Source organism: Hyaena hyaena, unplaced genomic scaffold (genome assembly GCF_003009895.1).
Source record: "Hyaena hyaena isolate Hyena2069 unplaced genomic scaffold, ASM300989v1 scaffold_122, whole genome shotgun sequence".
NCBI classification, from domain to species: Eukaryota; Metazoa; Chordata; class Mammalia; order Carnivora; family Hyaenidae; genus Hyaena; species Hyaena hyaena.
Window position 1 is genome coordinate 402,281 of NW_024080754.1, and position 13,067 is coordinate 415,347.

A 13,067-nucleotide genomic window follows, 5' to 3' on the forward strand; every position below is an offset into this window, starting at 1 on the left:
GCCGCGGAGTGAGGAAAAAAGAAAGGGAGATGAAGCAGGTGCTAAAAAGGAGCAGGCAGCTCTCCAGCCTGGCCGTCGCCCCGCAGCGCCCAGGCAGCTCACCTGCCACAGGGGGGCGCAGCTGTTTCAGGGGAGGTTAGAGAAGGACCTGAGCAGTGCGGCTTCCTCAGTTGCCCTTAAATAATGCCATAATCAAACATCGAATTGCTTCCCCGGCTGCAGTTATTTACGTACAAGTAGGTCACTGCTTAGCAGTATTTGAAGAAACTGGGGCTTTTCTAATACTTTACCTTCCCGAGTGCCAATTCCACACACCTTCCTAGTTTACTCACACCTGTATCGCTCAGAAATGTCTGCATGTCTGTTGGAAAAGGTAGTCCTAAGCAGGTTTCACTCCGACTAGACTGGCACCCACAGTAAAAGTCTATTCCTCTTTTTGAGTGAGCTAACCTCATAAAGAAGGCTGTTTTATATCATATTTAAAAAACAAAAACAGGGGCGCCTGGGTGGCTCAGTCAGTTAAGCGTCCGACTTCAGCTCAGGTCATGATTTCACAGTCCGTGGCCCACCTTGTCTGGGCCTAGCCTTGTTCCACACACAACATCTGAGGGACCCAAATTTGCAGCAAATTCCACGGCTGTTTTAAAGTCAGGTTGCCATAGTAAAGAAACCGGTCATATGGACTATGTGCCCAAGGAAAGAAAAAAAAATTGCACTTTATAAGCACTGTGTTTTTAAGTGGAAAATACAATGTCTTAAGTAAAACTATTTAAAATTGGTACCAACCCCCCAAAAAAAAACCCCAAAAAACCTTTAAAGGTTTATTAAAATCCATTTTGATGCAAGTCTGATTGTCTGATATGAAAAGGCATAGCTGGTTTCCTTAAAAAAAAAAAAAAAAGTAATTTTCTAAAGAGCCAGCGACAGTAATGGAAATTTTGATGTCCCTGTTACGCCACCTATCTGGTGCTCATTTGCTGGGTCTTCCATCGCTTGGGCAAAACAACAACCACACAGCTTAATCTTTCAAAGGAGGCTCCTTTGTAGAACCTCCATCCCATTCCCAGCTTTCCTTCCTCAATCTGTGTAGCACAGTAATAGATCTAAGATCATAAACTGCAAGGAAAGAGGGACCTGGCTATTGGGATAAAAGCATTTAACATTTGAGAAGATTTTAACGTTTGAGGAGATGGAAGTTAAAACACAATGAATGTTCCTGTGTGTTTTCAAACTTCACTTAAATTTCCTGGAAAAACTATGATAAAAGGTTTACAAGCCATTTCTTCATACTCTGGGAATGGTAACATCTCTCTGCAGCAAACATTCCTTAGGTCAGGGCAGCTCCCCTCAGGGGGCAAGGCTCCACTAGTGAAAGGAGAGGCCTGCACCCCGAGAAGGACCTGGCAGGTCATGGGCAAATTGTAGCCAATTGATCCAAGATGTCCACTTGCTTCATTACAGCCACCTGGGCAGACTTAAAAACAATGCCGAAACACAGACTTCAACACTCAAGGAAGTGTACGCCCAACATCATCAAATAATTTATTTGGAATCAGAATTAAAAGAACATTTGACAGCTGAGAAATGTATGTTTATCCCAATACTTCCGACCAGCTGTACAACTAATCTAGGACAAATTACCAAATACATTTTACATGATTTCTTCAGGACTGGGGTTTTTCGATGACTTCAAATTTGGGATCTGAGAAAAGGAACAAAAAGGTCCAAGCTTAGCTATACTGCAATAAAATGCATTACCTAGAAGGCTTCCATCTTTAACCCGTCAATATTTTGATTTTTTTTTTTAAAGTGAGTATCTATGGTTTTTTAACACCTAGATGGTATCTAACATGTTTTTAAACACCTACATGGAAATATTACAATCGGTAATGATTTATTAATAAGCACTTAACTATAAGCCAGGCTCTCTATTAACTGGCTTCATGTCTCTGTCATTTAATTACAACGATCACAAGAAAGATATCAGATTGTCCCCAAATGTCAGGTGGGAAACAGTCACCAGGTAACTGTCCAGGACCACACAGCTCACAGGTGACATGGTCAGGATTTGAGATTAGGGAGTTTGATATCAAATCTCCACCATTTAACCTCTTCTGTAATTTCCTATACCAATGGCAAACGTTTATACCAGAGCTTCTGCAAATGTTGCTGTCCTAATAATATTCTCAACTTAAAACAGATCTCCCACAAGAATGAATCCATGGTTGAAGACACTTACCTTCAAATGTGAAGTTAGGGAAAGTATTCATGTCCGCTTTTCCATACATTTGCTTCAGCTTAAAGAGCTCCCTCTCCAGATCTTGCTGGTACTCGGGGCCAGTATCAACCGGTCCTCCAGATGCCCTGTGGGGTGTAAGTAAGTAAAAACTCATCTTATGCACTAGTTTACAAAAAAAAAAGTTACCTTTTACCATTAAGTTTCAATAGACCTTTTAAAAGTCTTCATATAGGGAAAATATAGTTGCTGAAAAAACGCATTTCCGCTTGAATTTCAATTCAAACTTTTATTATGATGAGGCTTCACATAAATGAAGCAATTTCAAACAAACTTCTAACACTAAGGTTTGTGTATCAGGAATGTTTATTAAGTCATAATCTCTTGAGGTCTAAGCTGCAGTAAGATATAATGGCTAAGTCTGTGGGTTCCTGGAGTCAATGACTACTTCCGTTTCAATGTCAGCTCTACAGTTTATTGAAACTACATAAACTGAAGCAAGGCACAAAGCACGCTAAACATTAGTTTCCACAAGGTCCTACATAATGGTGGTGTGACACGAATTACAGACATAATGTACACGTACCACTTAACATAGTGCCTGGCACACAGTGAGGTGACATAGTGGCCAGTAAGTGCTATTATTATGATCTGATTTAAATCAGCCACCACTAAATGGTTTTTAAAAGATCTTAGTAACTTTACGTCTCTATAATATGGGCCTAACAAGGAAATATTTCCTACCCTCAGAGATTTTGCCACTTAGGGGGGAAAATCCCATGTTTAGAAACATTTGTGCTATAAGAGAGTTATTGATAAGCTTCAAAGACATGGTTTATCAAACATCTATTCGAGTTGAGGAGACAGCATTTTTGCTGAGCTAATTGGATAAAATTTCATTTTACAAAAGTGGCACTTGTGACAAATGATGCATTTGGGTCAGATTTTAATTCAGACATTCTAAGACTAAAAAAGCAAAGATGTGGAGGTAATAAAAAACTGGCTGTGTGTGGAGAATAAGCCATCTAGATGGAAAAGCCAGCAGGACTCCATTCATGGGAGACCTGAATTGTTAAGGCTGGGGCTGTGTATTTTATGTGCTAATCAAAAAATGACAAAATTAGAGTTGTGCTTTGGGAAGATAAATATAGCATCACAAACCAGCAGTGGGGCCAATTAGATGTAACTAATTCCTTGCACAAATTCTGTGATTGTCATGTTACTGCCCGCCTAGCATGAATGATATAATAAACAAAACTTTGTGAGAACTCCATTAAGGGTAATAATTATTTTTACATATGCCTATGATAAAAGTATAGGGCCTTATGTTAGAGAATTTCCACAAAAAATACAGAGACAGCTCTAATTTTTTTTTTTTCTCGGACAGCTCTAATTTAAGAACTTGTTAATGATGTGTGCTGTCATGGACTCAATTATCTTCTACATCAGCACATGCAATAGAACCTTCTGTAATGATAGACATGCTCTCTATGTCTGTGCTAATAGCCATATGTGACTAGTGAGCACTGGAAATGTGACTAAGGAACTCAATTTTTATTTATACTTAATTGGAATTAGATTTCAATAGTCACGTGTGGATAATGGCTAATGAATAGACAGTGGAGCCTTCAACCAGATACTTTAGATCTTTAACCTGGATTCTTACGCTAATTTACTGCATCACTTCATTTTTATACCATCCTATGAAATAAGTGCTGTTATTATCATCCTCATTTTACATACAAATAAGGTACAGAAGTTAAATAACCTACCCACAGCCCAAGTGCTAGTAAGTGTCAGGGCTGCATTCCAGGCCAGAGTCTGTGTGCAGAACATTTTCCCACACAATTTGCACAAATGAATGAACTACAGACCCCTTACATTAAGCACACCCCAGGGGCACCTAGCTGGCTCAGACGGTATAGCATACAACTCTTGAGGGTCCTGAGTTCAAGCTCCATTTTGGGCGCAGTGCTTACTTGAAAAGAGTACGCCTCAGGATTGACTTCTTATTGGACAGCTTTTCAGGACAGTTGGAGTGGAAGCAGCATCAATACTAAGATGCCACAATACCTCTGGACAGGAGACACTCAAATCCCCCAACCGGTCCTGCACACCTGCTTACTGAAGAGTGTAATTTTAGACAAATTCTTCCTTTTTAGCCTTGCTTTTCTAGTATGTAACATGGGGATAAGATCTGTTAAGATTGCTGTGAGAATGTCCTAACAATGTCTTCATTTTAATCCCTTTGCTCTCTCCCTCCTTAGTTGTGGTAAAAACAAAACCTTTTTGTTAGTTGCCCAGTCTCAAAGTACCAGTGCTCTTTCACTGTCCCCTCTCCTCTGCCTCTCCACCAGATAGCCAAAACCAGTTCTCAGTCTCTCGATGTCACAACTGTCACTTGTTATCTGCCCACTATTATAAAGACAATGTTCTCGTCAAACAATGCTTGGATTATTAAATTTTCCTATCATGTCTGTCTGTCTTCTCCACTCATTCCAATTGTTCTAATACTCTGTGATTAAAATTATCTTCCTAATACAGAGCAATCTTGTTCCATCCTACCATCCTGCTCCAAAACCTTTAATTCCTCATGAATGCCTATCATATAATACTTTAATTGCCCACCTCTAGTCGAGGCCTCTCATAATCCACTCATTCTGACCCCATTCTTACCCTTACTGCTCCCACACTCCTCATATACTCTACAGTCCTGGGGAGCAGCATCACACAATTTCCCAAACAGACCCGGTCATTCCAGTTTTCAAGCTTTCGCTCACACCATTCTTTCCTCCTAACACGTATGCTTCTCCCGCTCCCACTTATCTGTTCAACCTTCACACCAGTTCATAACCACAGGTATAGATGTGTACTGATAGCCTTTCTCGGGTTTAAGAACTCTTGGAAGCAATAAAATCATGTGAGTAAATTCCTCACTTTTTTTTAAACTGAAGGAATGATCCATAGCTGTCCATATTCTCGAAAGGGATAAAAGATCTCGGGGGTGCCTGGGTGGCTCCGGTCTGTTGGGTGTCAGACTTCGGCTCCGATCATGATCTCACTATTCATGGGTTCAAGCCCTGTGTCAGGCTCTGTGCTGACAGCTCGGAGACTGGAGCCTGCTTTGGATTCTGTATCTCCCTCTCTCTCTCTCTCTCTCTCTGTCCTTCCCTCATTCATACTGTCTCTGTCTCTCAAAAAATGAGTAAGTGTTAAAAAAATTTTTTTAAAGATCTCAAATACTGCCTCCAGCAAGAAAAGAACATTCCTTCCTATGCAGTCCCCAAACACTGAACGTGTCACTATATTAGCACCTAACCAATTTTTCCTTACATATTACCTTATAGATGCCTATGAGCTTTCCACCCCTATCAGATTTCAAGAATATAATGGAAATGCAGAAAGAATGGCTTCTTTCTGTGGCCCACCACAGTTAACAACCCAGTACTTTGCACATGGTACAGAACTAAATAAAATGAACACCAAACTGATGTATATCACTTTTCATAGATTTGGTGGTTGAATCTGATGATGGCTAAGGTCATCATTCATCTCCAAAGCTGTGGGGTTCTGTAATTGTGTTTATCCCGACTTGCTTTATGCAATTTCCGTCTTTTGTCCTTTGACATTCCCAGAAATACAGAACGATGGAAATAGCATTAAAGAAAAAATGCTGTGTTCATATATCCCGCCCCCCCCAATCATTATGTCAAAGGGCGGGCACTATATTAATAATTAAAATATTTTGATAATATGTTTTTCCTCTAATTAGTTTTATGACCTTAGGCTAATTAATATCTAAGGGACTCAATTTTCTCAAATACAGTTCCTAAATGACTTCCAAGAACCTAGGTGCTTATAAGAATTGGCTATAGTTTATAATAAGTGACATTATAATAAGGATATATCTAAAATGACAATAGATTTAATGGAATTCTCCCTTGGAACCCATAGAAGATAAAATCTGGGACCTTAAAAATAGAATCAGGATCTTTTTCTTCCCTTGGAGCACCTAATGAACCTCTGTCAGCGATCAGCTCAGTGAAGGCCTTAGACGCTTTCAAACCTACTAATTTTTTTTTCCCATCTCACAACTTACATATGTCTTGAATATTTATATTTACACTACAGTTGATGATCTACCCACTTACTGTCGCTTAGTTTTGTATTCTCTAATTTTATCCACGAAGAGTTTCTGTACAGGATCGAGTTCCTTATTAAATGCCACTGCTGTAACACCGATGTTCCTCCTCAGATGGACTGAGACGGCGGACCGAATGAGAGAGGAGAACCTGAAGAGCCTCTGGAGAATCATGGTGATTCTGTTACTGAAAACAAGCACCAGGATATTAACATACTTTAAAATATACATAATTGTAAAACACCTCTAAGTATATCATATAGTGGGAATCTAATTCCACTAATTGTTACAGAACTCAATCATAAACCACACCAGAACTCACTGAATGCTAAGAACAGTCACCTGACCAGGGCTCCCTTCCCCCTCTCCACTCCCCACTGCAAGTTTTTTGCTTTTTAAACAAAAGACCCTGGGACCTACAGGCAGTTAGAAACAACTCCGGCCTGTGTGCTGGGTTAGGTGCAGAAAGGAAGCACAAAATCTGGGATGAGGTGTTTCTTCTCCATTAACTTGGTCTTGGACCACAGGTCAAGAATAAGCATAGTCAAGGTAGAATGTTAGATAACTGCCCATCTCAGGCAGAAAAGAACACTGGCCCCCAAATTAATGTGCCAGGTTATCGTGACCCCCCTCAGAAGACCAAAAGGGAGCTGAGCAGGAATATACAGCCTCCACAGCCGGGCACAGTGCTCTGCTTGTTGCAACTGTAGGATTCCAGGCATTCAAGAATACTATAACAGCCAAATCTAAGTCCAAAAGAACCAGCCCACCAATAAAAGAGAAAAAAATCAAACGGTACAACCTAATCAATAACATAGAATGAAAGGGGTGCCTGCGTTGTTTGAGAGTCTGGCTCTTGATTTTGGCTCAGGTCATGATCTCTCACAGTTCGTGGGTTTGAGCCCCACATCAGGCTCTCAAAAATAAATAAATAAGCGTTTTTTAAAAAGTAAAAAGAAAGAAAGATAAGAACTTCTAGATTTCCAAGTCCTTAGAGCTCCTGAAACTAAAATATATGATTTTCTAACTAAAACATTTCAGCAGATAGGAGCACCTGGGTGGCTCAGTCAGTCAAGTGTCTGATTTCTGCTCAGGTCATGATCTCATGGTTCATGGGTTCGAGCCCCGCATTGGGCTCTGTGCTGACAGCTGAGAGCCTGGAGTCTGCTTCAGACTCTGTCTCTGTCTCTCTGCCCCTCCCCTGCTCAACTCGGTCTCTCTCAAAAATAAATAAACATTAAAAAAAATTTTTTAAAGAATTTCAGCAGATAAACAGAAGATGATTTCAGTTGAGACCTAATTTAGTACCTTGAAAGATCAAATGCCAGAAAAATCTCAAATTACAATAAATGCAAACAAGAATTCCAAAAGAGAAGGAATAGATAAGAACGTCATAAATAATTACAAGAAATTTCACTCAGATTGAGAAAAATGGTGTCTATTAGTTTACCAAACCCTATGTTGGAATGGGGATCCAAGATTCACACCTCAATACAACCTGCTAAAATTTCTGAATCTTAAAAGATAAAATGAAAACCTGCCATGCTAACCTGATTCCCATGACCCTTCCAAATTACCTATTAATAACAATAATCACTGTCATCTTGATGATGAACTTCTATTAAAGTGCTCAGAGTGCTCACTACTGTGGACCAGCAGTAGTATACAAATTGTGTTACTGGCCTATAGTAACAAAAATAGTTAATAAGGATTTAGAAACTTTTATAGCAATTTGATAGAGTCATATATATTTGTTGAATAACAAAAAATCAGTTTGTATTTTATGTGTCTTCACTGTATGATCTTTCATCTAATTTTTACAGTAACTAACTTTCATTGTAGTTTTCAAAGTTAGCCACAAGGGTTAGGGGAAAAAATGGTCCTCTACTACTGAGAGTTTGAGAAGCACTAAGCTAGAAGACCGTAGAGTAACACATAGTTCTGGAGGAGGGAAGGCAATCTCCCAGTACCTCAGGAGATTACTGGCAATGTCTGAACACATTTCTGGTGGTCCTGACTGGGGTGTTACTGGTCTCCACTGGGTAAAGGCCTGGGATGTTGCTAAACATCCTATAATAATGAGAACAAAAATAATAATAGCCATTCCACAACAAAGAGTTATCTGGTCCAAAATGTCAATAATGCAAAAGCCGAGAAGCCCTGGAATCCCACATAAAAACTACCAAAAGAACTCTCATAATCAACAAAATATCCTTCACCTGCCCTGAAAGCAAACTATTTGGAGAAATTAAAGAATTCACCATACATCACCCCTTATATCCCATCAGAGAAAAAATCTCAAGAAGACTCAAAGCAAACAACAAATAACCTTACGGTGCTACGTATTATCATTCCCATTTCACATACACGTAAATTGAGGCTTAGAGATTAAATATGTGGCCCAAGGTTACAGAGTAGACTCCCAGTGGATACCCATCTATTTTAAAATTGTGCAACTCAGGGCGCCTGGGGGGCTCAGCCGGTTGAGCATCTGACTGTTCAGCTCAGGTCATGATTTCAAAGTTTGTGATATAAGTGCTGAGCCTGCTTGGCATTCTCTCTCCCTGCCCCTTCCCCGCTGGAGGAGCATGTGTTCTCTATCAAAAAATAAAAAGTATATATTTTTTAGAAAATCGTTCAATTCAAGGTGTTACTTTCCCTTATGGCAACTTAAGAACATGCTTAACACTCAGCAAGAAAGTCACCTAACACTGGTTCAACCAAAAATATTTCGCAAAGTACTTCCATATACATTCTCTCCCTGAATCCTTAGGGCAACACTATTAATTAACAGTTAGGGAAAGTGTTTTTATCCATCCTTTACAGATACTAAAACTATGTCTAAGAAAGGTTATTACACTGCCCATATCCCCACAGTTAATTTGCTCTAACTCTGATTGCAAAAATCGTGTTATTCCCATTAGGTAAAATCTGTTTTCATCTTTTCAATTTCTATCATCTAAGTATTTTATTTACGTAAGCTCTATGCCAGTGTGGGGCTTGAACCCACACCGGAGATGAAGAGAGGCACGGTGCACCAAGTGAGCCAGCCAGGCACCCCTCTATCATCTAAGTATTAATGATTCCCAAATCACATCTCTAATTGTAGTCTTTTTTCCCTCAACTCTAAACCTACCCATTCAACAGGTCTTCTACGGGACCCTCAAATTCAACTTGTCGAAAAAACGCATACATAATCTCACATCAAAACTTGTTCTTTCTCTTTCACAAATGGTGTAAAATACCAAGTGTGGCGAGTTCTCTATTCAAGTTCGATGGGGTGCCCCGAGAACCCGTGAACGGGACTTGACGGAGAAAGACTGGGGAAGGCAACAGCAAGAGAGTGTACACATGCGAAGAGGCCTTGCGGTAGAAGGTGCTCGGTTCTCCAGTTTACAGCGATGACTGACCGGCCAGAGGTGAGTACTTTCGCTGCCCATTCCGTACAAACTCCTAAACTCAATCCACAACCCGCCTAACCCGACCCACTCTTTTCCCCTCCTGGAAACCTTGTTTTGTTCGCCTGCGAACTTTGGCCTCACCCCTAACTCAAGAAACCCTTCTCCCCCAGTCAGCGTCTTGTTTCTTGGGGTTGAGACGTATGATTGCGCAGGAAAACGGAGTGTAAAACAAAGCTGCCTTAACCACGTTTCAGCACTTCCAGTATCTTCAGGTGGGATGCAAACTTCTAAGATTACTATCATCCCTTCCCCTCCTATGGTGCACATTCGGCTTTAAACTGTTCGGCACAATCTCCCGCGCGCCCCGTAGGGCAGGCCTGGCCGCAGACCTGTCCCGTGGGAATGACCTTGGGCTGCCCCAGCGGGGCCCAGAAGCTCCCGGCCTCCTTACCTCCCCTACCATCCCGGTTTGCCCTCAAAGCAGGGATTACCACGCCTGAATACCGAGTCCACCGCAAACTTCAAAGCCTAAGGGCGCCGAGGTCAGCAGTGACCCTGGACCCGGCAGTAAAAGTGCCCATGACAAAGGGCTGATCTATCCTCCTGAAGGGCAGGGCTAATAAGCAGCCCAGGCCCCAAGAAGAAACCCAGAATCTGACTCCCAAGAGGCCAAGCTAGTCTAACAACGCTGCCAGTCACCTTGCACTCTGTCCCGAGCTGCCACGGCCTCCGCTGCCGCCACCGTTCTACTTCCGGCCCTGGCTCCACCCCCACCCGCCTACCCGCCATCGCAATGCATTATGGGCCGCCGTTTCGGTCGGTCGACACTCACCGGACAGGAAACGTCTCGGAGGCGGTCTGCGACCGGACAGCTCTAGGTGAGACAGAAGCCAAACAGGAGGAGGAAGTGGAGGGTAAGTGCTTCCGGGTCCCTTGGCGAAGCCTCCGCCATCTTTCCTTCGCCTAATTTGACCTGCTGTCTTTTTCCCTCCTGGAATCCTTGTAGTGTACGCATGCGCACTTTGGCCTTTCCCCTAGTTAAATCCTCCCGGACCCAAGTCAGCATCTTGTTCTTTGGGGTTATTGAGGTGTAGGATTATGTCCGGAAAGTGAGAATATAAACAAAGCGGATTGGGGCGTTGGGCATTCTTGTGCCTCGTGAGCCTCCGTTGCCTGGCACGTTTGTTTCGCGCAACCTGCTGGGAGTTGTAGTCCTGGACCCGGGGGTGCCTGGGAGGCGGGAGGGGGGTTGGAGTTTCTCAGCGCCGATTCCGCGGGAAGGGCCCAGGGGCCTTACACTTCGAGTCGCAGGAGCTGCGGGTCTTACTGGAAGAAGCGCTGCACGTGGAGCCCGCGTCCCTGCCGTTCTCAGCCGGCTCTGGAGCGCGGGTGGGGGCGACGGGGCCGATTCCGGAGCGGGTGAGTGCGGCCGCGGAGGAGGAAGGGGAGCGCGGGCCCGCGCGGGCGGCCTCGTTCCGGGGCCTTCTCACCCACAGCGGCCCCCCCGCGGCCGCCTCTGTGTTTTGTTTCCGCTGGTCCCCGGCGCTGTGACTCCCATTTCCGTTCGTGGAGACTTGAGGGAGCCGGGTGGGGAGGGGCGGCTGAGGCAGTGCGGGGAGCAGAGGGGAGGGGCGCGCGGCGCGGGGCCCAGGGAAGCCGCGCGCCCCCGGGCCCCGGGCCCCCCGTGTCACTTCTCGTCGCTCACTTCCTTTGCTGTCCCCTCCTCGCCAGTCCGCCGTCCCTGGCGGTCCCCAGTCGCCAAGGTCGGGACGAGACCCGGACGCCCCCGGGGTTTCGGAGGAAGGTTCTCAACCAGTCTCCTCGCCTACTCAGCGTTGCGCTATCGCTTCAACTCCAGTAGTTTTTCTAGAACTGTCCTCCGGTTTAATCAAAGACACTTACTAACGTATAGTTGTCCAGAGGGGTCAATTTGAGAAACGGGGAAGTAAGAGAAGGGGAAAACAATGGGTTAATGTAGTTTGTCCACATTTTCAGTATTTCGTGTACGAGAGGAGCCGTCTTAAGTGTTTGCAGAGTATTAGGGAATCCCGGCTTGATTAGGTTGACAGCGAGGAGAACAGTGCCTGATACTGCCTTGCAAGATGATGAGTCGTGATTTAGAAATACTGTCCACTTCATAGTTTCCACTAATGAGTTCCACTAGCAGGAATTCCAGGTCTGACTCGTGGGAGGAGCAAAGACTTAGAAAGATTCCCGGGAGCAAAGAGCCGGGCAGTGATAACATTCCTGGGTCCCGTGTGGCTTTCAGCTTAAGAAGAAACTGCTCAGCTCTTAAGCAGCAACTTTGGGGGAATGACCCGTCTGTATCAGGATTTGATCCAGGCTCTTCAAGGTCTTTGGGGTTTGTTGTTGTTGTTGTTAGACCTAGTCTGGCACTAGGTGGATTTAAGTCAATTTACCTGAATTGCATATATACATGTCGTGAGAGATAAATAGTCTTGAAGAAACAAAGTAAGGAGCTAGATGTTAGGTAAGTTATAAGAGCCGAGTTATGGGGAGGCTGAATACTAAAAACTGTTGAGTTTACTCCCTCTCCAACTTCTCTTTGTAAAACTTCAAATCTGCGTTCCTGGAAAACAAATTATACAGTGAAAATCTCCTGGGGCAGGGGTGGGGGTAGGGTCACCAAGTGTTAACCTTTCTCCATACTTGCTCTCTCTCTCTCTCTCTCTCTCTCTCTACACAGATGTATGCGTTTTGGTTTTTTTCTTAACTGTTGACTTTATTTTTCAAAAAAATTTTTTAATGTTTTGCTTATTTCTGAGAGAGAGACAGCGTGAGCAGGGGAGGGTCAGAGAGGGAGATACAGAATCTGAAACAGACTCCAGGCTCTGAGTTGGCAGTCAGCACAGAGCCCAATGGGGGGCCCGAACCAGTGATATCATGACCTGAGCAGAAGTTGGACGCTTAACTAACTGAGGCCACCCAGGCGCCTCTGGGCAAAAATATCTTAAATTCTGTAAACAAACAATACATTCCAGTGAAGAAATACAGTCCTCAAATTTATCTGACTCCAAAAGAATATTAAACATAACTATTTAAAAAAAATTTTAACATTTATTTATTTTTGAGAGAGAGAGATGGAGTGCGAGCAGGGTAGGGGGCAGAGAGAGAGGGAGATGCAGACTCTGAAGCAGGCTCCAGGCTCTGAGCTGTCAGCACAGAGCTGGACAAGGGGCCAGCACCCACAGACTGCGAGCCCATGACCCTAGCTGAAGTCAGACGCTTAACTGATTGAGCTGCCCCGGGCATCCCATTCATAACTGTA

General features: G+C 43.4%; 2 protein-coding genes across 4 annotated transcripts in view; one reads left to right on the forward strand and one right to left on the reverse strand.

The window, feature by feature from the left end:
• Positions 1-1,517: 1,517 nt before the first annotated feature.
• Positions 1,518-10,673, reverse strand: ATP5PF (ATP synthase peripheral stalk subunit F6). 2 transcript variants are annotated; one of them, XM_039237278.1, is made up of 4 exons: positions 10,611-10,673; positions 6,388-6,564; positions 2,240-2,364; positions 1,518-1,702 (listed from the first exon to the last, which is right to left on the reverse strand). In XM_039237278.1, the coding sequence occupies exons 2-4, from the start codon at positions 6,549-6,551 to the stop codon at positions 1,665-1,667; spliced, it is 327 nt and encodes a 108-aa protein (XP_039093209.1). In that variant the 5' UTR covers positions 6,552-6,564; positions 10,611-10,673; the 3' UTR covers positions 1,518-1,664. The 2 variants fall into 2 exon arrangements, with proteins under 2 accessions (XP_039093209.1, XP_039093207.1); XM_039237276.1 differs by lacking the exon at positions 10,611-10,673 and adding an exon at positions 10,478-10,564.
• The window catches only part of GABPA (GA binding protein transcription factor subunit alpha), a 36,539-nt gene continuing 34,076 nt past the window's right edge, over positions 10,605-13,067 (forward strand). Inside the window, exon 1 of one of the 2 annotated variants that reach the window (XM_039237274.1) lies at positions 10,605-10,692. The gene's annotated coding sequence lies outside the window, so the exon portion shown is untranslated. Of the gene's footprint in view, positions 10,693-11,010; positions 11,198-13,067 lie in introns of those variants that run through there. The other variant, XM_039237273.1, reaches the window with a different exon arrangement.